The sequence below is a fragment of the Fukomys damarensis genome, unplaced genomic scaffold, assembly GCF_012274545.1.
Source record: "Fukomys damarensis isolate Sample0158 unplaced genomic scaffold, DMR_v1.0_HiC HiC_scaffold_30, whole genome shotgun sequence".
NCBI lineage: Eukaryota > Metazoa > Chordata > Mammalia > Rodentia > Bathyergidae > Fukomys > Fukomys damarensis.
In genome coordinates this window covers 38677126-38702372 of record NW_022900942.1, presented here as the reverse complement: position 1 = coordinate 38702372, position 25247 = coordinate 38677126, and the positions used below count along the sequence as shown (strand labels likewise).

General features: G+C 42.8%; 1 protein-coding gene across 4 annotated transcripts; it reads left to right on the top strand.

Moving 5' to 3' along the window:
* Window positions 1–5119: 5119 nt before the first annotated feature.
* Slc14a1 (solute carrier family 14 member 1 (Kidd blood group)) lies at window positions 5120–25027 on the top strand. Of its 4 annotated transcripts, none has more exons than XM_010616576.3 (11): window positions 5120–5285; window positions 5935–5998; window positions 8076–8233; window positions 11085–11241; window positions 11777–11966; window positions 14301–14429; window positions 16279–16471; window positions 18648–18795; window positions 19016–19150; window positions 23481–23530; window positions 24102–25027. In XM_010616576.3, the coding sequence occupies exons 3-11, from the start codon at window positions 8087–8089 to the stop codon at window positions 24273–24275; spliced, it is 1323 nt and encodes a 440-aa protein (XP_010614878.1). In that variant the 5' UTR covers window positions 5120–5285; window positions 5935–5998; window positions 8076–8086; the 3' UTR covers window positions 24276–25027. The 4 variants fall into 4 exon arrangements, with proteins under 4 accessions (XP_010614878.1, XP_010614880.1, XP_010614881.1 ...); XM_010616578.3 differs by having other exon boundaries at window positions 5123–5285; window positions 8148–8233; XM_010616577.3 differs by lacking the exon at window positions 8076–8233 and having other exon boundaries at window positions 5124–5285.
* Window positions 25028–25247: the final 220 nt, after the last annotated feature.

The window sequence follows — 25247 nt, the reverse complement described above, 5'->3', positions numbered from 1 at the left end:
CAGAGTCAGGAGCCAAATTCCAAATCACATTGGATATTCAAGGTCCACACAGGGAGCTCGGGTCACAGGTGTACACGACATGTGTCACAAGGGATCTTTTTTGGACAATGGAAAAGTCCTAAAACTGAACTATGGCAATGGTTGCAAAACTGTAAATTTATTAAAATGTCATTGTATTATGCATTTTAACTTAGATTAAGTATATCTTATGGTCTATAAATCATACTTCAATAAAGCTGTTAAAAAACAATCTACCATTTGTTAAGATTTGGTGTAGTATCAAAGAATACTATCCACAAGTATCTGAAAGTTATCTTAAATTTTTTAAAAAAACACAAAGTCTACACGGGGATAATAGTTTTCCAAGACTACAACAAAATACCTAAAGCTGAATATTTGCTTCATGGTTTGGAAATTCTAAGATTGAGCAGTCTGTAGGTTCAGCACCCCAGAAGCTGAGGATGTAATGCGGTTGGTCCAGTTCTGCGTCGCTGATGAGACAGGTAGCAAAATCACTTGCCATGAAGGTCCTTTTGCAGCTGGCTCTGACCCCCGCCTTGACACATAACAGTGAAGGAAGGAAGAGGCAAGGGGAATGGAAATAGGGGGCTCTCCTGATAACCCCAAGGAGTCATCAGAGATTAAGCCCCAGTTGGGACAAAGTGAGGAGCCTGAGCCAGTGCCACCAGCCTAACTTCAGAGAGAAACCTCAGCCTCAGCCTCTCCATCCCAGTCAGGCCCTGGCTAGGTGGCCTGGACCCCAAGTCCTCAGGGATCCCCATTCCCAATGGTGGTGCCAGACCATCCAATCTTCTCTTTTCAGACCAAGTTCAAAACAAACCACAGCTGCCTAAGCTCAGAGCCAACCTCACCAGCTCCTCCACAGTGCAGTGAGTTGTGAGTCGCCCACAGGAGAGGGCCCAGGACATGCAGCCTTACCAGTCTCCTTCTCACTCCTCCAACACCATCCTCCCTTCCTCGATGAAGTCAAGTGAGATTGAAAGGCTTCACTTCCCACCACCCCTTTTCCCACTGTTTCAAATTGAGAACTTTTTTTTTTTTTAGTCCTCAAAAAAACGAAAGCCCAGCAGGACATTACTAGCCAATACAGCCCAGCACCCTTTCCCCAGCATATTTTGGTGCCATCTGCGGGAATCTTGGAATACATACATGACCGTGTCAGGTGTCAATGGTGCCTTTGGACCTGGTGCATTTGTACAATTACAACCTGCAGTACTTGGCCAAGGACACCAGAGACTTACTCTACGAACCTTCCACTGGGCTGGTTTAAATTTAAAAGCTAGAAAAACGATATGCATATGTGATGAAAGTTATAGATTAGGATAGAGACTACCCCCCTTGTGCTTTGCCCAGGAGGAATGACCTCTCTTTGGGTGCTCCAACCTACAGACTCCTTCTCGCTCCTTAAAAGAAGCTGAATAACTACAGGACTGTGTATTTAAAGGACTGTGCAAAACTGTAGGTACCTGAGGGACTCCTGCCATCAGCCATCCCCATGCTCCACTGGACAAGGTAGGCAGCAGAGGTCTGAGTGAGGCATTTGCACCTGCTTGCCCCTTGGCTCCACATGGAGCAAATGCCTGCTGCTAAGGGTACCCCCTAAGTGGCGCTCTGGGTCAGTGGGGGACTTGGCTCTCCTCCGGTGCCTCTTTGTCTGCCTGTTTACCAAGCCAAACATCCTTGGGCTCAGAACACATTGTGGAGGAACATTCTGTTCCCGATCTGGGCACTTTGCTTCTCTTTGTGGGGCACAGGGGGATAAAGAAGAATGAGAATGTTTTGTTCTCCAGCAGTCTCTCTGCCATTTAGGAAAGCCATGGTTGGGATGCAGAGGAGCCTTCTGGGCATTCTCTTGTAGAATTTCCGAGTATGGGCCCTGCCCAATTATGTACGGTAGAGGGGTAAATTATTTGTTAAGTTAAACTACCTATATTGAGTAGCAATAAAATGAAATCATATGGCAATAATTTCTGAGTCCAACACATATTTAGAGGGAGTGTGTGTGTGTGTGTGTGTGTGTGTCTCTGTGTGTGTTTCTGTGTGTTTCTCTGTGTGAACTGAGAATTGAATCCAGGAAGTGCTGAGCTACATCCCCCCTGCCGTGTGTGTGTGTGTGTGTGTGTGTGTGTGTGTGTGTGTGTGTGTATTACTAGGGATTGAACCAAAGGCCTTCACACTAGGCTACACACACTCCCGGCCCTTTTTTGTTTTGTTTTGTATTTTGAGGCAGTTGACAGTTTACAATCTTCCTGCCTCTGCTTCCCAAGTAGGTAGGATTACAGGCAATGCCACCACTCCCACTTTGAGCCAAATACATATTAGAAATACTTACAAATGCAAAATATCATAGAAAAATATTAAAACTGTATCATTATCCACAGCTTTGTTATCCTTCTTCATTTCTCATCTAGTCCTTATCTCCTCTCACATATATTTAATAAACCACTCAAAATCCTTCTGGAAAGGAAGAGTTCTATCATGAATAAAGAGAACCATTGGATCCTGACTTTATCGTTCTTACCTTCCAACCCAGGTAGGACAGCGCAATATAAAATATGTTTTTGCTTTTTGGTACCAGGGACTGAACTTGGGACCTTGTGCTTGTGTGGCCAGAGGTTGAACCACTAAGCTAAATCCCCAGCCCTTAAAATGTGTTTTTAAAAGTAAAAGAAAACACCAAAACTGTTGCAGGGCTTGGGGGTGTGCTTACACGTCCAGTGAGAATACAGACAAAAGTTGCTCTAAGTTCCCAGGAGCCTCTTGGAAATCCAAATAAATACAGACAGAGAGAGCTTAGCAAAAGAGCTTTCTAGGGGTAGAAAATCCATGAAGAAGGAAGCAGAGGAGAGAAGCTCTCCATCCATTCATCGGTGACTGCAGCCAGGTGGAGAGATGGAAGGTGAGTTTGCTGAGAAGAGGAACAGAGAGAAACCAGCGGGTGCAGGAAAGACACAGGACAGGCATAGCAGAGAGCAACGTCAGGGCATAAGCACCCAGCAAAGGATACTCTGTAGAGGACACTGGGACACACTGGAGGACGAACCGAGAAAAGAGCCTTGAACTGTGTGGTCAGTGCCATTTAAAACCACCCAGAACACCTGTGTGCTCTGGTTGTCTCCATGTGCACATCTTTACCCCTTCTGAGATCAAGATCAGGAAGAACTTTTCCCCAGGTTCAAGCTGAGAAAAGAGAACCATTCAGGAGCCTTCAAGGGCGATGCCGTGCTGATTGAAAGGGGCAAACACAGAATCGTGGCACTCCACGCCTCAGGCATAGTGCTTTATATGCATCATCTCTCCCCACAACCTCATAAAAGAAGCAAAAAAAGAAGCACCCACTTTATGGTGATGAATCTAGAGTTCAGACAGGGTGAGTAAAGTACCTAAGGTCACACAGTTGGTAAGGAGCAAAGTCAGTATTCAAGCTAGGGTTTACCGGACTTAGTAACCCCTGTGTTTTGTATTACCTTATATGTACCAGATGACAAAGCAGTTTTGGTGACCTGCATTTAAGGTGTAGCTTTACAGAGCCCCGGGTGGAGGACAGGAAGAGAGGGAAAGTACAGAGGAGGTGGTGCTGTCCGGAAAACCTGAGAGTAGCTACACACCCTCAACCCAGCCAGGCCCAGAGGCAGAAGGCTGTGTGGGTACCATGTGGAAGTCCATAAATGTCCTGAAGATTGAGTTGATTGAGTTAATGGATGAATGAAGCAAACATAGGCAGAAGTTTGGAACACTGGACTGGCCCTAGAGTGATTAATGTTATAAAGTGTGAAGTCAAGCTTTGGACAAACTCTCCAAGCCTCAGTTTCTTTATCTGACAAACAGAAATAATGGCTCTCACCTCCTGGGATCTGTGTGATGGTTAAATGACTAATGTAAAGTGCTCAGCAGCCGGATAACTGCTCGACCATCTGTGATAATTCTTATCGTTTATTTATTATAATCCTTATCATTATAGTTCTTATTATAATTCTTATCATTACTATCACTACCATTATCACTGTTATTACTGAGGGGCTGGGTTGATTTGCATAACGAGCTCTGGGAAACTTGGGATTCCTTTCATTCCCAGAAGACCAGCACACTGGCCTCTGGTCACTCATTTTTTTCTCCTTCAGGGTAACTCTTAAGTTTATTTTCTCATTTTATCAGGGGAAAAAATGTTGAAGGGAGATTTGCTTGAACCTCAAGACTATCATCCCAAACCTGATCCATAGAATCCCCCTCGGGGCCCAGACACAGGGCACCTGCAGGGAGGAAATCCCAAGAGGACCAGAAGCCCTGTGTTCTGGCCAGTGTCCAGGGGGTGGAGCCCGCGAGCGCGCGGCCTCGCTGAGGACCGATAAGGACAGTATCTCCACCTGCAGAAGGCGGCAGGCCGGCCACATCTGCACAGCTCTCTTGAGGATTATCTTAAAATTCTGTGCTCACGGCACTGCACCTGAGTATGTTAGGTCTCTACCATAATAGGGGGGAAAAAAACAAACGAAGAACTGAAAGTTAAAAAGAATGGGAAAGAAAGGAACTTCTAAATTTAATTTCCATCTCCCTGTTACGGAATTCTTGCCTCCTAACTTCTAACAAGCAGCAGAGTTCATCTAGGGTTCTCACCTGGAAAAAGGAATATTCCAGGGGAACATTTGCCTTTTGGTTTTCTCCAGGCTAATAAAAGACCATTGGGTTTGCAGCAAACAATCTGCACACCCCTCCTCCTCCCACCTCCTAGCGCGCCCCTCCAAGCCTTGCTGTCCCCACACCTGTGCAGAAATTGGGTCACATTCAAGAGCAGCCACCTCATAACTGAGCCCACTCTCGGCAACCTGTCCTGTGGAGTTTAGTTTAAGCGACGCTATGTAGGTCCTTTCTGTTATAAATCTTTCCAAAAATATTTCAGGGTGGGGCTTAGGGGCGAGAAGAAACGGTAGGAAGGAGGAAAAAAAATGAATTTGGGTAGAACTGCCTCTGGGAAGAAAAAAAAAAACTCAGAAAGCCAGGGGAAATGATGGCAAAGTTGTTGGCACCAAATCAAGAAAAAGAAAGAAACATCAGGTCCCAAGCCAAGGACCAGTTCCCCAGCATTGCTTTGGCCCAGGAGGCTGAAGTGGGAGGAGAAAGCCAGCACACAGATACGCAGAGTGAGGCTCCAATATAAAAGGGATAGGTGCCTCCCTCGGGCACCATCTCTGCAGCACTCTCCCTTTCAACAGAGCCGGGCAGGTCGTTATCACCAGCGCCTTCTGCCACCCGGAAGCCACAGGAGGGTAAGTATCCTCCTCCTTTCCGTACATTTCCAACTGTTCGTTGTTGAAGTGTGTCTTCTTAGTCCTCTCTAGTTTTTGCTCTTTGTGCCCCCTTTTCTTCACTTAATGGAGAAACGTGACTCCGGTTGTAGGAACTGAGTAGAAGCAGCGAAGTTGGAGTTCTGAAAGACTAAAAAGTGATTCACTGGAAGCTTCTTCTTGGAAGCCTAAAAGTAATGATTTTATTGGTGATGTCTGAGCAGGTGGCATGGAAGAGGGCCCACCATAAGGTTTTCATTCTGAGTGCTAAATGCCTCTGACTTCATTAACACTAGTGGAACTTTCAGGGTGTGCTCATGAAACAATTAAGTTGCAGACAAGCATTTATGTGACCCAAAGGAAAGAAGTGGGGTATTGGGAATAGCCCTTTCCACTGATGAGTTTATGGGCTCTTCTGCCTGTGTTGCTGCTGCACTAAAGGGAATGAGTTTGTGTGCACATAGGGAGAACCATTCAGTCACAATTAAAGCAGTGAATTCTGAAGCTTCCTGCTGTGGCATTTTCTAGCAAGTAAAACTTAAGGCTTCGAGGAGGGGTGTCTTCTGGGATGGCAAATGTTTTCATCCGAGACAGGGATACCTGACAGCTTCTCCTTCGTTTCTGATTACAGCTGTAACGAGAACAGAGGCCTTCCTGCCAGTTACAATCAGAAACTACCTAAAATAAAAATTATAGTAAGTACCAAATAAATGTCAATACTGAAAGTCTTATAATTATGATGGAGCATGAATGTTTAAATGTTTTCCTCTATATCCAGAACTAAAACTGTATTATTTTTGAAGTGATACTTGAGGCATGAAAAATTTAAAGACTCTTGGGTCTCTCCAATTGTACAAATTTCTAATATATGCTGATAATAGAATGAGCTTCATTTCATGTAATAAAATAGGAATATCAGCTGAATTGGAATCTTACTATTGCCTCGCTCCGTTAGTAGTCTGGGCTGTGAGAAGCTCTTTCGAGCTCCTGCAGGAAAGCCTATCAGGTGCAGCTTCCAGAATTCTTAGGTTGTTAACCTCAGCACAAGCGAGCTTTGTTGTAGCCATGTGGGCAGTGCGAGGGGTGAGATTTTCATTGAGGTACAGGTGATGTTTGCCTATGAGAGAACAACTACTTCCTGCCAGGGTCTACGGTGACATCAGGGCTGGCAGAGCCCTTTCTTTGTTGTTGTTCAGCCCCATGGTTATTTCAAGGTGACCATAAATATAAGCTGCTGGGTCTGTTACATTTCTAGGCGCTGCTCCTTCAGCTTGTGACTGATTAGAGTCCTGGGTAGCATTAACGTACCAGGCCCCAACCCAGAAGACCATGAGCCAGCCAGGTTTGCCCATACCACGAGGCTCAATCCGCCTGCCACTCACTGAGCAGCCCCCACTCTGAACCTCAGTTTTCTAGGAAATGAAAGCTTGGATGGTGAGTTCTCTAAAAAAAAATCCCTCCTCGCTCTCAAATCATTTCTGATTCTTAGATCTAAGAAAGTACTGATGTTGAGCTCAAGGATGTGGTTCTCGGAGTGGCATGGGATTTTGGTGGTAGGAGAAGGTACTTGCTGCTGAGTGAGGGTGGCAGGAACAGGAATCCACACTGAGAGAATGTGACAGTCCCTGCTGATCCTTTCCTTTCTATTTTCTTTCATTCATCATTCTTTCTTTTTCTTTCTTAACCTAGTATAAGATGAGAGTCTGACCTTGGTTTTCTTAATATTCTTAAATATTCATTATGCAGCTCTCAAACACATTGGTTTGGTACAAAACTAGCCAGATAGTTTGCCATGGACACACACACACACACACACTTTTTTTCCCAGAACACAACATAAATATTTCTCACAATCATGGATTTTTTTTTTTTTTTGGTACCAGGAATTGAACTCAGGTCCTTGCGCTTGCAAGGCAGGCCACTGAACCACTGAGCTAAATCCCCGGCCCATAATCATGGATTTTTTTGAGTTACTAGAAAAGTTTTCAAGTTTCAAATCAACCCAATAGAGGAAAATAAAAAGAAAATAAGTAAAAGGGGGAGAAATAAAGAAATGTCACACATAGAATTTTTCTGGAACCTCTGGAACCTATCCTTGGATGCAATTTTAAAAGACAGAAATTATTTCAACCTGTCACACTTGTCAACTAAGAGTTGTTTGTTATTAACAAAGTAATATTCAATATTTTAAAATTATTATTCCAGCACAAGAAAAGCTACTATTGACCAGCCTTTTAGAATGGGCTTTTGCTGGGCATAAAAAGTGCAGCTAGTATCTTATTACAGAAATAGAACCCACACTGCACCTTCATTTTCTCACATTTGATAAAGAACAAGACAGAGCAAGGCTGTTCCACTTGCTGCCTCAGTGCAGGTGCCCAGTACGGAGCCTTAACAACTTGCAGGGTGCATTTCAGAGCCTGAAGCCCACCCTGTTGCCCTGGTACAGGTTTCAGAAGGGCCAACCTCCGGCAGTGAGAAACAGAAGCAGCAGAACCAAGCCTGCACCTTGAGTTCTGTGCAACAGAGTTTTCTACTTATTTTTTCTTTAAAAGCAAAATAAAATGAACTTTCCACTCCTGCAGCCAGCCCGTTGTCTCTCCTCTCCCACTGCAAGCCATCCACCTTGTATGTGAGAAGGCTCATGCCAGGCAGTCTTCCCTCACAGGAACCCCCGGGCATGGCCTCTCCCCATCTGGGCTTTCCCACGCTCACCAGAGTCAGGACTCCTCCTGCTGATTCACATATTTTTGCCCTTTGTCATGTATGGAGAAAAAAGAAGGATGAATGGACGGTCTTTGGTTGGTGGCGCTGGTTACACCCATCATGGTCCTCTTTGGACAGATCCTTTTGGAAATAATGCTGGTGAAGCAGAGCATGAAGGCTTCGTCCAGCTAAGCTTGGCCCTGATCGATGGGCAGCAAGAACAGGTATGCTTGCTTCCTGCAGCTTCTGTCTCGGGGAACCTGGGAACCTGCCCCAGGTGTAGTGTGTCTTTTCTGAGCAGACCAGGGAGTGGGGAATCAGCAGGCTGTGCTGAGCATGGGGCCGTGGCTAAGCCAAAGGCACAGGGAGTCTCAGGCCTAAAAGTCACAGGACAATCCCCCTAGTTTAGCCCTGGACCACTGAGCCAGTGAGTTTTGAAAGCTTTAGAAACACCAGGAAAACATAGGCTAGGATTTTGTTTGTCCTCTTTCTTTTAAATTCCTTTTACTTTACTCTTCTCTCCTCTCCATTGAATTGCTTTTTTGGTAAGGATTTAGCATTAATTAGAAAGTCTATCTCCAGAGCCCTGAATTGCCTTCCCACATAGGATGTATAGATTCTTGGTTTCCTAAAGAAACGTATGTATTCTAGCTTGATATAATTCTAGAGTGAACTATTGGTTTCTCCTAGCCAGTTCTCAAGCCTGAAACAGGTAAGTATCAGGGGTCCCAGGGACTCAAGAAGGATTCATAGTTCAGAATAAATTAATAAATGATTCTTAAGGCCTCTGGAATGCCTGATCAAGTCAGGAGAAGCCCCCTCTTTCTATGATATCATAGCCTTGTAGTGTATCTAACATGCAGGTACTGGAGACACAAATCTCAATAAGCCTTTTCTAGTGTGGGCTGGGGATTTGGACAAAGAAGTTAGTCTTCCCTTAACTTTGAGTGGTTCATCAGGGCACTCAGGCCATTCAGGTTCTCAATCGTGCCTGGCCAGTTATATTATCAGGTTTGAAATCTCTATCTCCAAAATCTCTAAAGAGATAAGATATTTAAAACTTTCTAAAATAAATATATACTGGATATTTTGAGAACATGAGTTTGTTTACTCTGGAATTTGCTTCCCCAGCAGACGGAAAATGCCACTTTGGTGTTCTCCTTTATAACTGCCACTTTTTGAACTTGATATATTTAGTTCTAAAAACTCAAGGCAATTGTAATTTGGAGCTTCTTGTCATTGCCTGGGTTGAAGCCCAGTGCCTCTCATACCTGTGGCTTTGAAAATGATCACTGTATCTGAGAGAGGGGTTTACTAGGCACAATTTTGAGTTATAGGATTTAAAGAGGGAGATATCTGAAAAGAAGGAAAGATATCACTTAGCTTATGAAATAAAAGGCAATTTTTCATAAACACTTAATTACTCAGTTTTACATCTTTAACTGTGGAGTCTCCTCAATTCTGCTGAGAGTTTAGATTCCTGGCCTTCCTCAGTTTTCAATATAAGGAATTCTTAGATTCATTAGAACTCTGACAGATTGTTTTGCCAAGAATGACTTAATCTGGAATGTATTGTATAAAGGGCTCTCACTTTGTGCAATGATTAATGGTTTACCATTGTTTAAAAGCAAGATGGTTAACTGGACAGTGAATAACACAATTGAAGTATAATTGTTACTCACTAATAAATCAGTACAGTTTATTTCTGTGCTGGAATTAATAGAAACCTAACCTAGACTCAGGATGTGAAAAAAAGAAAAGAAAAAAGAAAAAGACGTGACTTCATTATCTGTTAATAGCTATTTGTTGGATTTGGTAAATGGAATGGGAGGGCCAAAAATAACCAGGGGGTGATTTTTTGTTCAAAGCCTTGCCATGGGGGGAAATCAAGCTGGTTTATCTGCATGGACTTTGCACATCTCTTTGGTCATATCTGATGTAGCTGTGGCTTCACCATTCCATATTTATACCTTCTAGAGGCTGATGGTTTTTGAGGTTTCTCTGTTTCCCATTGATCTGGCTGTGTTCTGGGCTTTTCTCACACACTCAGGGTGGTAGGTATGACCATTGTCTTTGTCCCACTGCCTACCTCTGGGATTCTGTCATTGGTGTTCTTTTTTATCCATCAGCACCATGAAAACTTCATTTTTTTAATAGGGGACCACATTCTCATGATGTTGGTGTACTTGTAAGAAATATAGCCCCCTACTGAGCACTGATTATACCACTCTTATTTTCCTGAGGTATGCTGCTATAATTATGCCCTGCACATTTTTATATCATAAAATCTTTAGATTACAAATCCTTGGGTTTTGGAAGTATTGTCCATTTTAACCTTTCTCAATTTTAACACCTTTGTGAATAATCATTCTTGCCTATTTTTACACATTTAAATAATAGATTCCAAAAGTAAAAAGTCACTTGCATGAATTAAGGACAAAACCAAGCAAGTTTGGACTTGAATAGCAGGGGTGAGGGGTTTTTGGACCATTAACACACACAAACTATTTTAAAACATTTTTCCTTTTCAAAGTCTTAAATAAAACTCATCTTTTGAAAAATAAGGCTTTAATTTAAAACAGCTACTTGTCTTAGAAAGTAATGGACCAGTCTGTACTAGGGAATGGCCACATTATAATCTGATTTTTTTGCCCCTTTAGTTGATAGCATGAAGCACAATGACTTGATTTTAGCCCTTTCTATACTATTATTTGACTTGTTATATTGATGTTAGCTGTTTTTCTTTTTTCTTAACTACATTGAGCTCCTTAAGTACAGAAAGTAGAGATTCAATAAAAGGTATGTTGAACTAGAAGCTGAACCTTACAATATTACAGCCAGAGTCTTCTCATCATATAGCCTTGAAGACGCTGGTGACAAAAGTAGCATGGGATTTGGGTTTGGACAATAATCTCCATTGTGATATTTTATGGGGGGAATGGTGCTTTCTTAGAGATAGCATGGTCCGGATGAATGCCTTTAGTCATTTTTTGTGGGTACTGTGACCAAGTCCTAAGCTGGCCAAACTGGAGTGTTCTGCATTAAGGTATTTATGAGCGCTATCCTTCACTCAAGGAGCCAGAGGAAGAAGAAGTCATGGAGGATATCCCTACAATGATTAAACTAGACCACGATGAAAGCCCGACTTCATCACATCAAGAGAGAAGGTGTATCCCCAAGGCAATCGGCTATGTTACTGGTGATATGAGAGAATTTGCCAAATGGCTTAAAGGTATTTATGCATCCATCATTTAGGGAGGGGGAGAAGTAGCTGTGGAGAAAATGGTTAGCCAGTATTTCCACTTTACATATACTGCCAATATATTACCCTCCTTTTTTCTACTTTTTAATCTTCTAACTTGGAAACTCCTCCACTTTTCTTCATGGGAACAACAGTAAGGGACAGGGTTCTACTCCTATTCAAGGAAAGTAGCTGGCTCCATCTTGTAATTTCAGTATTAAATTTTATTATTAGTAATTCATGACTTTGGTTTAACAGTGTAAGCATGGTTAATGCATTAGATGCTTTCTGAAGAATAGATTCTAGTAGGGGAAGCGTCGCTTGAGCATAAAGAAATCAAGTGATTTCAGGAATCTCTATGTCATGAAAGGGGCAAAGGGTTCAGAGGAAAGAAGCTTCCAAGAGGGTAAAAAATGATTCACCTCCAGGAGATTGAGATGATTTTGCTCAAGGTGGGCGTGGAGACGGGGCAGGAGATTCAGTTGTCCTGCTGCCTTCTCATCTGTGTTCATTTCGTCTCTTGCAGACAAACCTGTGACACTCCAGTTCGTTGACTGGGTTCTTCGGGGTATATCCCAAGTGGTATTCATCAGCAACCCCATCAGTGGGATCCTGATTGTGATAGGACTGCTGATCCAGAACCCGTGGTGGGCTCTCAATGGCTGTGTGGGAACAGTGGTCTCCACTATGACAGCCCTCTTGCTGGGCCAGGACAGGTGGGCATGTCCCTCAGCCCCATTTCTGAGACACTAGCCAACCAGCCACTGCAGCCAGTGGTGGCAGAGCCACACCCTGCCCAGCAGAAACAACCTTTATTCCACAGAGCTCTTCCTATTTGCCTTGAGTCAGAGGCCAGGGAGTCATTTGTAGTCTCTTATTCTTGTTATCTGAATAAATGGCCTGGCTAAATGATGCCAGGTTCTCATGGCAGTGAGAACCAGAACTAAAGCTACAAGTAATCACCGAGAGATTCTAAAGAGATCTTCCCTAATGACTGTGAAAATTACTTTTCATTAGCATTTGGTTTGTTTGGGCAAAAATGCATATGAATTCTTGAGAAGTCTTATTGGCTTAATAGCCTGCTTCACATCTTATTTCCATCATTAGTTTATCAAAGTCATTCTTCAGAGAACACCAAAGGTCAGCTCAGCTCCTAAAGAAAAGAATAACCACAAATTCTAGGATTGTCCTAGGATTGTGCCATACTTAATACTCCATTGTTTCGTTCCAGTGAAACACGCCAACCCCATTTCGCTGGCAGATATTCAGAAGACAAGTCGAATTTATACATATTTGCTTTCAAATCTCTTTCACTTTCCTTGGTCCTCAAAGACTACATTAAAATGACAAACCAAAGTACAAATAATTTAAAGGGCAAAATGAAAGAAAGAAAACAGGGAAATAGATTTTGTAGAGATGGGAAAGGGATCTAGGGATGGGAGAGATGAGAGGAAGGAGAGGAGAAGGGAAAGTAAAAATAGTCAGCATGCAATAACACCCCACCATAAATATATTCATCATGTGTTACAGACATAGACTTATTTAAAAACTCTTTTGGATGGCAATTCTCACTGGGTGTGGTGGCACACCTCTATAATCCCAGTATTCTGAGATGTTGAGGCGGGAGGATCACAAGTTCAGACCTAACCTGAGCAACTTTGCACCTTAACAAGACCCTGTTTCAAAACCAGAAATATATGAAAGGGATGGAGATGTAGCTCAGTGCAAAGCCTCTAGGTTCAATCCCCAGTACTGTTAAACAGAATTATCTTTTGTCTTTTTTTTTTTTAAGTGACTACATGTCTTCCTATCGCTTTGCTTTAACTGTGGCATTCCACAATTTGTAGATGTCGCCATCCAGTTTCACGTAGCCAAGGGCAAGTATTAAAGCTCCAACCCAGTTGTTTGGGGTGACAAGTCCTTGCAGAGCTCTTCTCTGTCATCAGGTGTAGTTCCGGTTTCTGGATTATACCAACACAAATTGCACCACCTCCTGCATTTCCCGGAGGATAATTTAAGGGAGACAAAGGACTTTTGAACAATGAGTCCCACCTCTAATGTTCTCAGTCCTACGAATGGACCTGACATCAACTTGTCTGCTGCACTGGTGCCTCCCGGCCCAGTAAGAAACAAGCCAAGAAGTTCCTTTGCCACCCCCTGGCAGCCCCTGCCCTCCGGTTTTGCACTCAGCCTCACCCACTCATTCATTATCTTTACTCTCCACAACTCCTGCAAACACTGCCTCTGAGTTCAGGACTTCAGGGAAACAGAACCTGTGGTGCTAGACAGTGCCAACTTGCGGTGCGGGGGGTTGATCAGCCATTGGACTTATTCTACAGAAATATTTCCATTTTTCGGGGTATTTAATTCTCATTATGAAATGAGGACCATTATGGCCCAAGAGTGAGAGTGAGGTATCCACAGGACAATCTTTAGAAGTGGGGTCAAATTCCAGGCAGAAAGTGGTTTCAAAAGCGTCAGGAACTAACCATGCAAAGGTTTATGTGAGAAGTGAAGAAAAATAATTACTATATTTTTGGCAATGACTTGGAGATGTGGCTTTAGACACAAAAACATGGAAGCACAGGAACATAAAATATATGTTAAGCTGGAAGATTAACGTTTACAAAGACACTAAGCAAGGGAGGCTACATTTCATTTCAGGAATTGTCTGCCTCTCACCGAGGAATCAGACTTAGGAAATAGTTTCACGTGCAAAAAGCTCTGTTCATCTCAAAGCCTCTTAATGACTCAAATAAGAGTTCTTAAATGAGAACTTTCCAAATGAAAGACGGAAAGCAGGTGCTGGAGACATGTCCTTTGCTGCAACACCTTGGAGGAGGTTATTCTGTGTGCCCTTTAATAGTTTTAACTACATATATTTTATTTCTTATTTTTATTAGCATTTGCCTGGTGCTTAGCAGGCTCTGAAACACAGCCCCAACTATCATTTTGTTTCAAATGCAAATGTGATCTAGAAGTTACCAGCATTATTAATGTGCAAGTCTAACCCAAGTCTCCCCCACCCCCGCCATGTCTCTTGCCCACAGGTCAGCCATAGCCGCAGGGCTCCATGGCTACAACGCCACACTGGTGGGGATTCTCATCGCTGTCTTTTCAGACAGGGGAAACTATTTCTGGTGGCTGTTACTGCCAGTATCTGTTATGTCCATGACTTGGTAAGTTGCACCAGTTTTCAAAATGTCTTTTAAAAAATTATGGAGGGAGGAGGGAATGGGAAGTTGGTGTTGAATGAGTTCAAGTTTCAGTTTTGTAAAATAGAAACTATTCTGTGAATGGATGGCCATGATGAGTGTACTTAATATTGTCAAACTGCACACTTCAAAATAGCTATATTATAAATGAATAATTTTTAAAAATTATATTCACAGCCAGGCATGGTGGCACACACCTCTAGGCCCAAACTATGGGAGGATGAGGAAGGAGAACTGCAATGTTGAACCCAGCCTGGGCAACTTTGTGATTTAACAAGATGCAATCTCAAAATAAAAAATAAAAAAGACTGAGGAGTAGCTCCATGTGAAGGCCCTGCGTTCAGTCCCTCACACCACACACACAAAAGTGTGTATCTTTCCAGTCTGTTATCTTGGCCTTTTATCCAATTCTGTTACATGTCCACAACACCTTCCCCTCATGCAGAGGTTCTGAGCCTCCACTGCACACTGAGCTCTCCAATTCGTGTGACCCACGAGTCACACACTCTCACACCCAGCAAGATTCTGATGGAATTGGTCTGGGCTGTTGCCTGCACAATGAAGTTCTAAAATTTCTTCAGGGGCTGTTAAAGTACAGCCAAGTTATCATCCTTTCCCTACATCAATGGTCCTCAAATTTATTAACATCTTATTAAACACAGATGGGTGCTGCTCTTCCCAAAATATCTACTTCATTCAGAGTGGGGCCTGAGAATTTGAATTTCTATTAAGTCTTCAGGTCACGCTGATGTGGCTGATCCAGGAACTCCACTTTGAGAACCACTGCCCCTACATGAATTCCCCTAACTACCTGCCTGGAACCCCATCAGTTTTATTCCCTTATACTGGACATTGAGCCTGAAGCTCTTTTATTTGTTTGTTTGTTTGTTTGTTTGTTTTAAGTAAACCAAATTACTAAGTTGCTCAGGCTGGGCTTCAACTTGCAATCCTGCCTCAGCCTCCCAGATTGCTCAGACATCATTTTAAGTCCTTTTTTCAGAAACAAACATTTTCATTTTCTATGTTGTATTTAGAATATTAATACGTACGCAAGTGGAAAGCACAGGACTTGACAGTGTCTGCTAAAGGGCACTCACCCTAGTTGCACCTACATGTTGGGGGTGGGGGGCTGCCAGCAGAACCTAGTTTCCCAGGAGGCAGCTTGGGAGCTTCTCTAAAGAACAGGCTTGAGGGCAGGAGCAGGAAATCTGGTGTTCTAGTCTTAGAATGGTGGCTTCTTGTTTGGGTGGGGAAGCAAGAGAAAGGTGGCGCCTGGGGACGATTTAACCAATCCTAAGTCGATAGACCAGGAAACTAAAGCCCAGTGCTTTCCCTAAAGTTTTGAAGTTTATCAGTTGTTCAAAGGCATATAGACTGCCCCCCCTGGCTGTAACTTCTTTTTCCTTCAATCCACAACACCTGAATCCTTCCTTGAACAATGGTTTCTTTTCCAAAAATAGAGAAACTCAAGACATGTGACATACTATGCGCCAAATTCCAGATCACAGTCACTGCTAGTGGGGAGGAAGAGGGCCTATGATCAAGTTGCGTTCCCGAGGCACCTTGACTATGTAGGTCCTGTTTTAAGTACATCAAAAATATTTTTTAAACCTTGATACACAGTGCAGTCTAAGAAACTTCAGAGTACAATTTTCAAAGAGCCAAATAAGCCAAGAGTAGGTTTTCTTTCAGTGGAAAGCTTGCAGACACAACACTTGAGGGGCACACTGGCGGGTGAAGCTAAGCTCTCCCTGGGGTAGAGACTCAGTCAACCTGGTTCACAAGCAGATTCTCGTCTTCTGTTCCATTTCAGCCCCATTTTCTCAAGCGCCCTGAGCTCAGTGTTCAGCAAGTGGGATCTCCCTGTCTTCACGCTCCCCTTCAACATGGCACTGTCAATGTACCTTTCGGCCACAGGACACCACAACCTGTTCTTTCCAAGTCAACTGATCACACCTGTAAGCGAGGTTCCCAACATCACCTGGTCTGACCTCAGTGCCCTGGAGGTAAGATACATCACCTTCTCACATTCCCCCTGCCTCTGGAATGCATCCACGTCCTCCTGGTTAATTGCCTATGACTCTCAGAGTTTTCTAGATACTCATTTCTTCAATGCCTTTCTGCCTTCATCTTGCTATCTAGAACATTTGTTCTGCTCTAGGGCTTTGGGGGGGTCTAAGGGGCTTTTTGTTTGTTTGTTTGCTTGTTTGTTGGGGGGGTAGACAAGAGTCTCACAGGCTGGCCTTAAACTCACTGTGTAGTCCAGGCTGGCCTCAGGCTCTCAGGTGATCCTTTTGCTTTAGCAGTGCTGGGATTAAAGGTGTGCACCACCATGCCAGCCCTAAGGGATTTTCCTACATAATTATTTGACCAAAGATAATTTGCCCCCTCTCTTTCTAAAACCTTCTATATCAACTCCAGAGTGTAGCCCCATGGAAGTCAGACGCTGTTGCAAGATTGGCCTTGTGCGGGTGGTGTAACAGGCGTCTTTCCCAGGGTTGAATTGTTTGTTCACAACTGCTTCCCTGGCCCAAGGATCTGGATGCTTACTCCTAGAACACACGGCAGAATCTCAGTCCTGCCTTCTTTAAGGTGTATATCATAGAGTAAGAACAATAACTCAGGCTTCACAGCTTTGGTAGTGTCAGAATCACCTGGGGAGTTGTTTAAACACCAAAACAGGCTCCATCTCAGACCCCTAAATCATAATCTCTGGAGATAGAGCCTGGGAACTTGTATTAACAAACTCCCCAAACTGTGATATGGAACAGAATTTGAGAACCATTGTATCACAGGGTACTTACTAAGCACGTCTTTTCAGTTGGCATGGAGAGAGCACACACTTTTAAAAACACAATTAAACCATATCAAATTCTAGCTCTTCCTGCTGGTATTTGTGTAGTAAATATGCTTAGGTTTTCTTGATCCTTGAGAACAAGAGAATGTTTGAAATCAGAAGCAAATAAAAGCTTTACCTTTTTTAATGTGCAAAGGACTAATTCCTCCACTATCAGGTAAAAAAACACCCTTTACTGCCCTCTTTGCCAAGTGATCAAAACAAAGGACAAGCTCACTTAGCCTTTGCTTTAGGGTGTTGTTGTTGTTGTTCAGTACCAGTGATTGAATTTAGGGCCTTGTGCTTGCAAGGCAGGTGCAGTGCCACTGAGCAACATTCCCATCCTGCTTTAGGATGTTTGCCTAGAAAATGAATTGGAAATAGTTCAGGGGGGAAATCAAAGATTTATTAAAACTACTCATGAAAGATTATGAGACAGGATTAACCTACCTAGGACTATGCTCTCATATAGTAGCCATTAGCCCCGTGTAGTTATTTAGACGCAAAGCAATTACAAACTCAGTTCCTCAGCTTCTCTAGTCACATAGTGCAAGTTCAGTACCTGCCGCAGCTAGTACTGACTGCCCTGGACACCGGGATATCCACTCTGCTGCCGTCATGGAAGATACTGTTGTGCTGTGCTGACCTGGGGCAGGGGGAGATCAGCCTGGCAGAAAGTCACCCTTTCCTCATTATGAACCCATCATTAACACACTTTTTTTGCCATAGCATCCACCTTTCCCACCCCTAGGCCTCCTGAGGGATCAGTTATGCTGTCAAATTCAGAGCTAAAACCCTGTTCAGCCTTTGCCTGTGTGAATTTGCCTACAGTTGCTTCTACGCTGTGTATAAGATAAAATGACTTCAGGTGTCTGGCCTTAGTGTGAACAGCCAAATCGCACAACAGTAACATTTCTACTGATCATATGGAGGCATTGCTTAGTTGCCCTTAGCACTGATGGACAGTTAGGAGCAAAAGAAGCATCAGCTGTGGTTTCTGCCATCCTCAGGGGACGGCTTGGCAGATCCTCAGAGCCAGAAGCACCGACATCACACTGGGAGCCCTGCAGTGACACAGGCCAAGAGTCAGGGAGAGTAGGAAAGCCAGTGAGTGCAGGTGTTGGGAGAAGCCATGCTCAGCTACGTGAGGAAGGGCTAGTGTATCTCTGGGAATAAAGCTGAAGAGTGACTGTCATTTTTTCTTCCTGTGATTACAAAGGATTTTAAGCATTAGTAATATTGATATTGAAAGATAAGGTATGCTAAATCTAATCTGAAATTGTGGGTATCCTGAAGGTTTCTGTTCAGTTGCTTTAGTGGCCTCGTTTTTGTACTTGCTTTTGCAGCTGCTGAAGTCCCTGCCAGTGGGGGTTGGTCAGATATATGGCTGTGATAACCCATGGACAGGGGGCATCTTCCTGGCCGCCATCTTCCTCTCCTCCCCACTCATGTGCCTGCATGCTGCAATTGGATCATTGCTGGGGGTAGTAGCAGGTAAGCACAAGACTGATCACCAAATACTGAATACCTTCCCTGCCCCATTCATGGTCTCAGGCATCTTCTGTATTCCAGACCTTCCCTGAAGTCCCTGCTTTATAGGAATCAATGAGAGTTCTCAGGATGATTCCCTGGACTCCACAACCTCACCCCAGACCCATTCCAGAGCATCCTGCCTTTTGTCCAAGGCTCTGACCACTCCTATTTCACCCAACAGGACTCAGTCTCGCAGCTCCTTTCAAGAACATCTACTCTGGACTTTGGGGGTTCAACAGTTCTCTGGCCTGCATCGCAGTTGGAGGAACGTTCATAGCACTCACCTGGCAGGCCCACCTCCTGGCTCTTGCCTGTGGTGAGTATCCCACACCCAGGGTGGGGAAGGTTGCTCAGGACTGTGGATAAAAGGCAATGACAAGCAATAAAAGAGGACTGCGTGAGAAATTAGAGCTATAATTCTAATTTGGGCCCACTTGCTATCTAACTATGTGAGCAAGACAAATGACATTCCCTCTGAGAATGCTAAAGTCACCTTTATCTACCCCACTCATTATTGTGAAGATGGGAACGCTCTGGGTCCTAACCATTCTATACTATGTATATTTTAGGAGACAGACACTTGACCTGACCTTCATTTTCATGTTTATTGTTTAACCCAAAAAAACCTAAAAGGAAATGAGCTAAATACAGAGCCATGTTTCTCGGTGAATCAGGTGAAATCACATATGGCTTTCTGAGAATTGCCCTAACCCAGCTGTTCTCGAACTTGAGGGTGCATCAGAAAATCACCTGGAATGCTTCTTAAAACAGACACTGCTGCATCTCTTGCTCCATCTCCCATTCAGGGTTGGGGGAACTGTGTTTGCAGCTTTAACAAGCTCCCAGAACTTTTGAGAAACTCCAGCTGATACACTGGCCTGGTATATTAATCAGAATTGTACCCAGACTCCACCTGTCAGAGCAGTAGACCTCCAGTCCATCCTTCTCACTTTACAGTTGGGGAACTGAGGCCAGAAAGGTTAAGGGTAATGCTGAAAGGCATCCCAGCTGGATTTATTTGGGGCAGATCCAAACCTAGAAGCCTCATTTACCAAGTTAATGCAGAGAAGTTATTCCCAGCCCCACTATCCCAGCCTGCTTCCGTGTTGCCATATTAAGGCCCTTATAGTGGCCCTTTGGGTTAAAACAGACCTCGAGAGATTGGGAGTGACAATGCCTGCCTCAAGGAATCATTGTAACAATGTGTGCATAAAGCATACCAATATAGTGTCTAATATTTTGTACTATTTAAGGATATGGAAAATTTTTTTCTGGTAGTTTTGCATAATTTACTAAGGATCAAACTTGTTTAGTATTCCCTCTCCATTTCTTAAGTTTATCAATACCTTTATCTTTCCCCAGAAATGACTATATCTGAGCCTGCTTTTACCTTTTCCTGGGAAGGCTTACCCACTAACAACTACTAAAATCATGCTGCTGTTGCATAGAATGTGCATTTTGGATTTGTTTGTGCAGTTTCTTCTCGTTGTTTTTTGTTTGGTTGGTTGGTCTTGGTCTGGTTTTGGTACTAGACATTGAACCCAGAACCTTTTTTACTGAGCTATATCCCTAGATATATCTTCTCCCTTTGAGACAAGGTCTCACTAAGACACTAAGTTGCCCATGCTGGGCTCAAACTTGGAATCCTCCTGCCTCAACCCCTCAGAGTACCGGGATTCTAGGTGTGTGCCACTGTACTTGACTAAGTTTTTTGATACTTATTTAGAAGGCTGTAAAGTTTACTGACTTGTGCATTCATCCTAATCCACCATAGTCTATACCAGATTTCTATATTTATGTATCTTCTTGCTGGATTACTTCTTCAGAGTGGGGGAAACTTCCAAAAACCCTGTGTGCCTGATTCACCCTCATTTAAATTTTAGTTTAACTGGCTGAAAACCCCTAGACTTAACTCTTTACCTCAATATTTTGAAAACTGTCTTCAAAGACTATTCCACTGTCTTTCTATATCCAATATTGCTATTGAGGTGTCTAAAAAGAATCTAATTCTAGTTAAAGATGAATTTCTTTTTGCTTTGGACACAGAATTTTCTCTTTGATAAAGAGGCATATATTTTTTTCCTATTGTCTGTCTAGATGAAGGTTTTGTTCCATTTCTATGCTACTAGATACTCAAGTCCTTTCAATGTGAGTCCTCATGCCTTCTTTTAATTCTGACATATTATTGGTTTTCAATTTTTCAATTCTTTTCTCTCCAATAATTTTTCTCTCTCCTTCTGGGATTTCTGTTATTGGAACACAATGCTTTATATTAATTTTTCATCATTTCTGACTTTTTCTTAATATTTCCCAGGTCCAGTTTAGTTAGTTAACCAGTTAGTTATTCTTTGGCTCTATATCCAGTATGTGTTTTCCTTTCATGGCATTCGCTTTCCCTGGGTGTCCGCTTTCCTTGCCCTGGGAACTTGCTCTCCTAGGGATACCAGATGTTTGAGTGATGAATCTATGAGTGGGTCACGGAAGCAAGGACTGAGCTGGCATCTCTCCAGAGATGTCTGAGCGATCGAGAAAGCAGGGCTCTACCTCGCAGGGTGCAGAGCCTCCACTGTTTGAGGCAGCAGAGACAGCTACCCTGCAGTGCCTTACACGGCGAGCCCCTGCTTACTGGAGGAAGTTTACACAGCTTCCAGTTTGGAACCGTTTGAAACACTGCCCCAGTGAATATTTTTGGTGCAAATATCCTTGTCTTTTTTGTACAAGTATTTAGACATACTTGTGATGGTTCAAAAAGAATGACGATTTCAGTTGCTGTGGGTGCCAGATTCATTCCCTAAAAGACCCATATCAGTTTTGACTGCTGCCACTGCCACTGCTGCTGCTGGCACAGTGTAAGATTCCTCACTGGGTCCTATCAGACTTTTGCACCCTGCATGTGAATTTTTGAGACAGACTCCTGTTCCTTCTGTAAAGCAAGTCTCACATGTAAAGTACCACAGCAATTTTCAGCTTGTCCACATCACCCTGACACTGCCAAACAAAAGGCCAATGTTGGGTGGCAAGGTGAATAAATAACAGACATCGATCACAGAGCTGTTCTTTCACATTTCTTTATCAGGAAAAAGGACTTAGGAAACTCTTACCACACCTGGCAAAGTAACCTTCCCTATCTCCAGATTGCATAGCCAAAGGATGTCCCATTTCATTATCCTAACTGTGTATGCTATAAGCACATTTTTGTCCCTTGTCAATGTCTAGGTTATTATAGTGGGACTCGCATATGATGGTCCATTGGAATAGACACTGTCACAAAAAGCTGAAATCCAGGGCCCTTTCTCTTCCTTGTCTACCAAAAATGCTGTCAGGAAATTACCTATAGACTGAGCATGGTGTGCCGAGATTCCCTGATGCCCTAAGGCTTTCCCAGCCCTGCTAGCAAGTCCTAAAAATGAACACCTACATTTCCTAGTTTTGCACTCTTGCTGTGGAGAAAGAAGCAGCTTAGATTGGAGATCACTCCAAAAGAGCCTAGCAGTATGAAACACAATTGCTGAAAGCATGCCCTCGAAGTCCAGTGGACATTAAAAGGAGAGAACTGGCAATTAGGTCTTGTGTGCTCAGGGGCAGAGTCGCAATGGAGCTGGGACTCACAGGAGTAGGGATAAAGTTCATCTGGTGCTTAGCAGAGGGCCAGTGAATAGCTGTTGAATGGATGAATTATGTCTTAAAAATAAATGAAACTGATGAAACCAAAGAGGAGGGAAACCTTTCAACCCACATCATGAGTACCCTGCTTTTCAGAGCAGCATTTCCATCTCAGGGGGTCACTGCTGTTGTCAGTGGAAATACATGCTTTCATTGGAGATTCATCACCTACCTGTAAAGCAGGTTTCTGAGTTGCCTTTTTCTGGGTGACAAAACAAGATTCTGAGAAATTCATTGATTTTTTTTTATATACAAGAAACACAATGGCAGATCTAAACCAGGACTGTTTCCAAAGATCAGCCTTTCACCCCAGAATGAAGCAACTCAGAAAAGAAATAATTCACTATGTTGAACTGTATGCTAACTTTAGGAAATTGTTATTGGGAAAATGGTACTGTGGGGTTAGGATCTTAAATTTTTGTTAGGTTTGTGCTATTTTCTGAGCTCTTGCTTTCTTATTTCTATATATTTCTATATAGTTTTCTGTAGCTATGAATTTTAACCATTAAAATGAGAGTCCTAGATGTAGTGAGGTCAAATAAAAATGAGGTTAACTGCAGAAACATTGGTTAGTTTCATTTAAATTTGGTCATGCTTGATAAAGCAATACAAGAATGTACTTGCTGTGAAAGGCCTTTCCCTTAAGTATAATATACAACAATATAGTGCCATAAAACTACTTATACTGAGTATTTATTGTATCTAAACATAAACATTATATTTATATAACCCAGAGAGAGATAATCCCTTACTTCCTTTGTATAGGTGAGGAAGTAGAGGTTTAGGACAGAGTTCAGTGAGCACCTAAGTGTTGGAGGCAGAATTTGAACTCAGAGCTACTGAATCTACGCTCATATTGTAATTAGGCTTGTGGATTAGGTGGCAGTGTGTGCAAGGATAGCTTCCGGGGGATTTGTATTTAAACAGTCTTTCTGGTGATTAAAAACACATTAACCAAACATTGCCCCCCCATTTTTTTGTAGCCCTGTTCACCGCTTATCTTGGAGGCACCTTGACAAACTTGATGGCTCATGTGAGTTTGCTTCAGTTTCATTTTATCATCATGTGATTGATCAGCTTTCAGTTGTATGGAAAACTCTCCTGATGTCCACTTGGGCAGCAGGCATTGAGCAAGAGGACCCATGACTATGATAATCACTAGTCTTCCTGCTACTAATGCTGCATGGAGAGCACAGGAGAGGGACCTAAAGCAAAATTAAGTGGAAGTCATGATCAGAAAAGTCACCATGGGCTGGACTAATCAGTGAGGGCCTTGTGGATGCAATGCATGGTCAGAAGAGTTTAGCATTTTGCTAAGTGTCATCTCCGTGTGCCAAGTGTTATTCTTGCACATCTGGTGTGGGAAGTCCAAATGTTTGAGAAGGAGGGAAAATATACATGATGGAGCTATAACTGGATGAAAACATTTCAAATGCTAAATATCCTGAGACCTTAAACTATTCTCCATGGGCATAAACAAAATTCAGAGCAATGCCCCACTGATTCTTCTCCTGGAGTGAAAGTTGAGAGTGATGCTGTGTGCAGATTCGCTCTCAGATGGGACCTCAAGGTAATATGTGGCTTGTTTCTTCTTCCTTCCCCAGGTTGGACTCCCATCCTGTACCTGGCCCTTCTGTTTGGCCACACTACTGTTCCTTTTGATGACCACAACAAACTCCAACATCTACAGGCTGCCCCTCAGTAAAGTCACTTATTCTGAAGAGAACCGCATCTTCTACCTACAAACCAGGAAAAGGATGCTTGACAGTACACTGTGAGGGTGACCTCACCCCGGCCATGGTCACAGCCATTTCTGACAACTGCTCCAGTTGACTTCCAGAGACTCAGCACACTTACTGTTCACCAGGAACAACATTCATCCACCTGTTCTTTTCCTTTATCTTTTTGACTCCGGGAATATCATTGTGCATATCAGAGCCACATCCAGGGGATGTGCTCTGGTATGGAATTCTAAACCCCAGTCGGGGTTGGCGCTAAGACTGAAATGTATTTATAAAGTCAAAATGCTCCAACGAAAAGTAGTGAAAGTGGAGCTAATAACTGATATTTATTGATATTTTTGGTATAGAGTTGGCCAAATGAAGTTAACAGTATTAAAAATTAAACTTTATTAACCAACTAGGCCTTATGGAATTCGTGGTCACAAAATTGAAGTCAACCCAGAATTCTCAGATATAAACAATTTGGCTTTTAAAAATCAATGCAAGTGACAGATTGCAGTTTTGGTCAACATCACATGGGTACTGGCTGATCACTGGGTTGGTCTCCAGTTCCCCAGGAGAAAGACCTCCATATTTGTGTGTGTGTGTGTGTGATTCTCTTATGGGAGAAGATTGGGTTTTTTCAGGCTGGCAGTTGCAGGAGGGAGAAAGGGACTTTGTCAATCAAAATTATTCTGTACTGCTACTTTTCTTGGAAATTGCAAATAGATTTTTCAGGAGGTTTTATTATCTTTTTTATGAGAAAATAATTTGTTTTCAGTGAAATAAAATTTTAAAAGTTCCTGCCTTAAACAGACTTTGAACATAAAGAAAATGTAAATATTTATAAAAATAATTAGCAAAATTATTTATAAAATACTCAGCACATTTTTACTTTAATCCTTATGTGATTCCATTAAGTACCTGGAATCATCATCAACTTCCACAGCCCTTTAAATCACATTTTTAATTCATTTGATGATGTCTTATAAAGATTGGTCAGTAAAGGACCAGGGATTTAGCTCAGTG

Excerpts from the sequence above, each read along its gene's own strand:
- Slc14a1 (XM_010616576.3), top strand. The coding sequence starts at position 8,087 with ATGAATGGACGGTCTTTGGTTGGTGGCGCTGGTTACACCCATCATGGT. Across the intron at positions 18,796-19,015 it reads ATTGCTGGGGGTAGTAGCAG|GACTCAGTCTCGCAGCTCCT; the intron begins GTAAGCACAAGA and ends TTCACCCAACAG. Across the intron at positions 19,151-23,480 it reads CCTCCTGGCTCTTGCCTGTG|CCCTGTTCACCGCTTATCTT; the intron begins GTGAGTATCCCA and ends ATTTTTTTGTAG.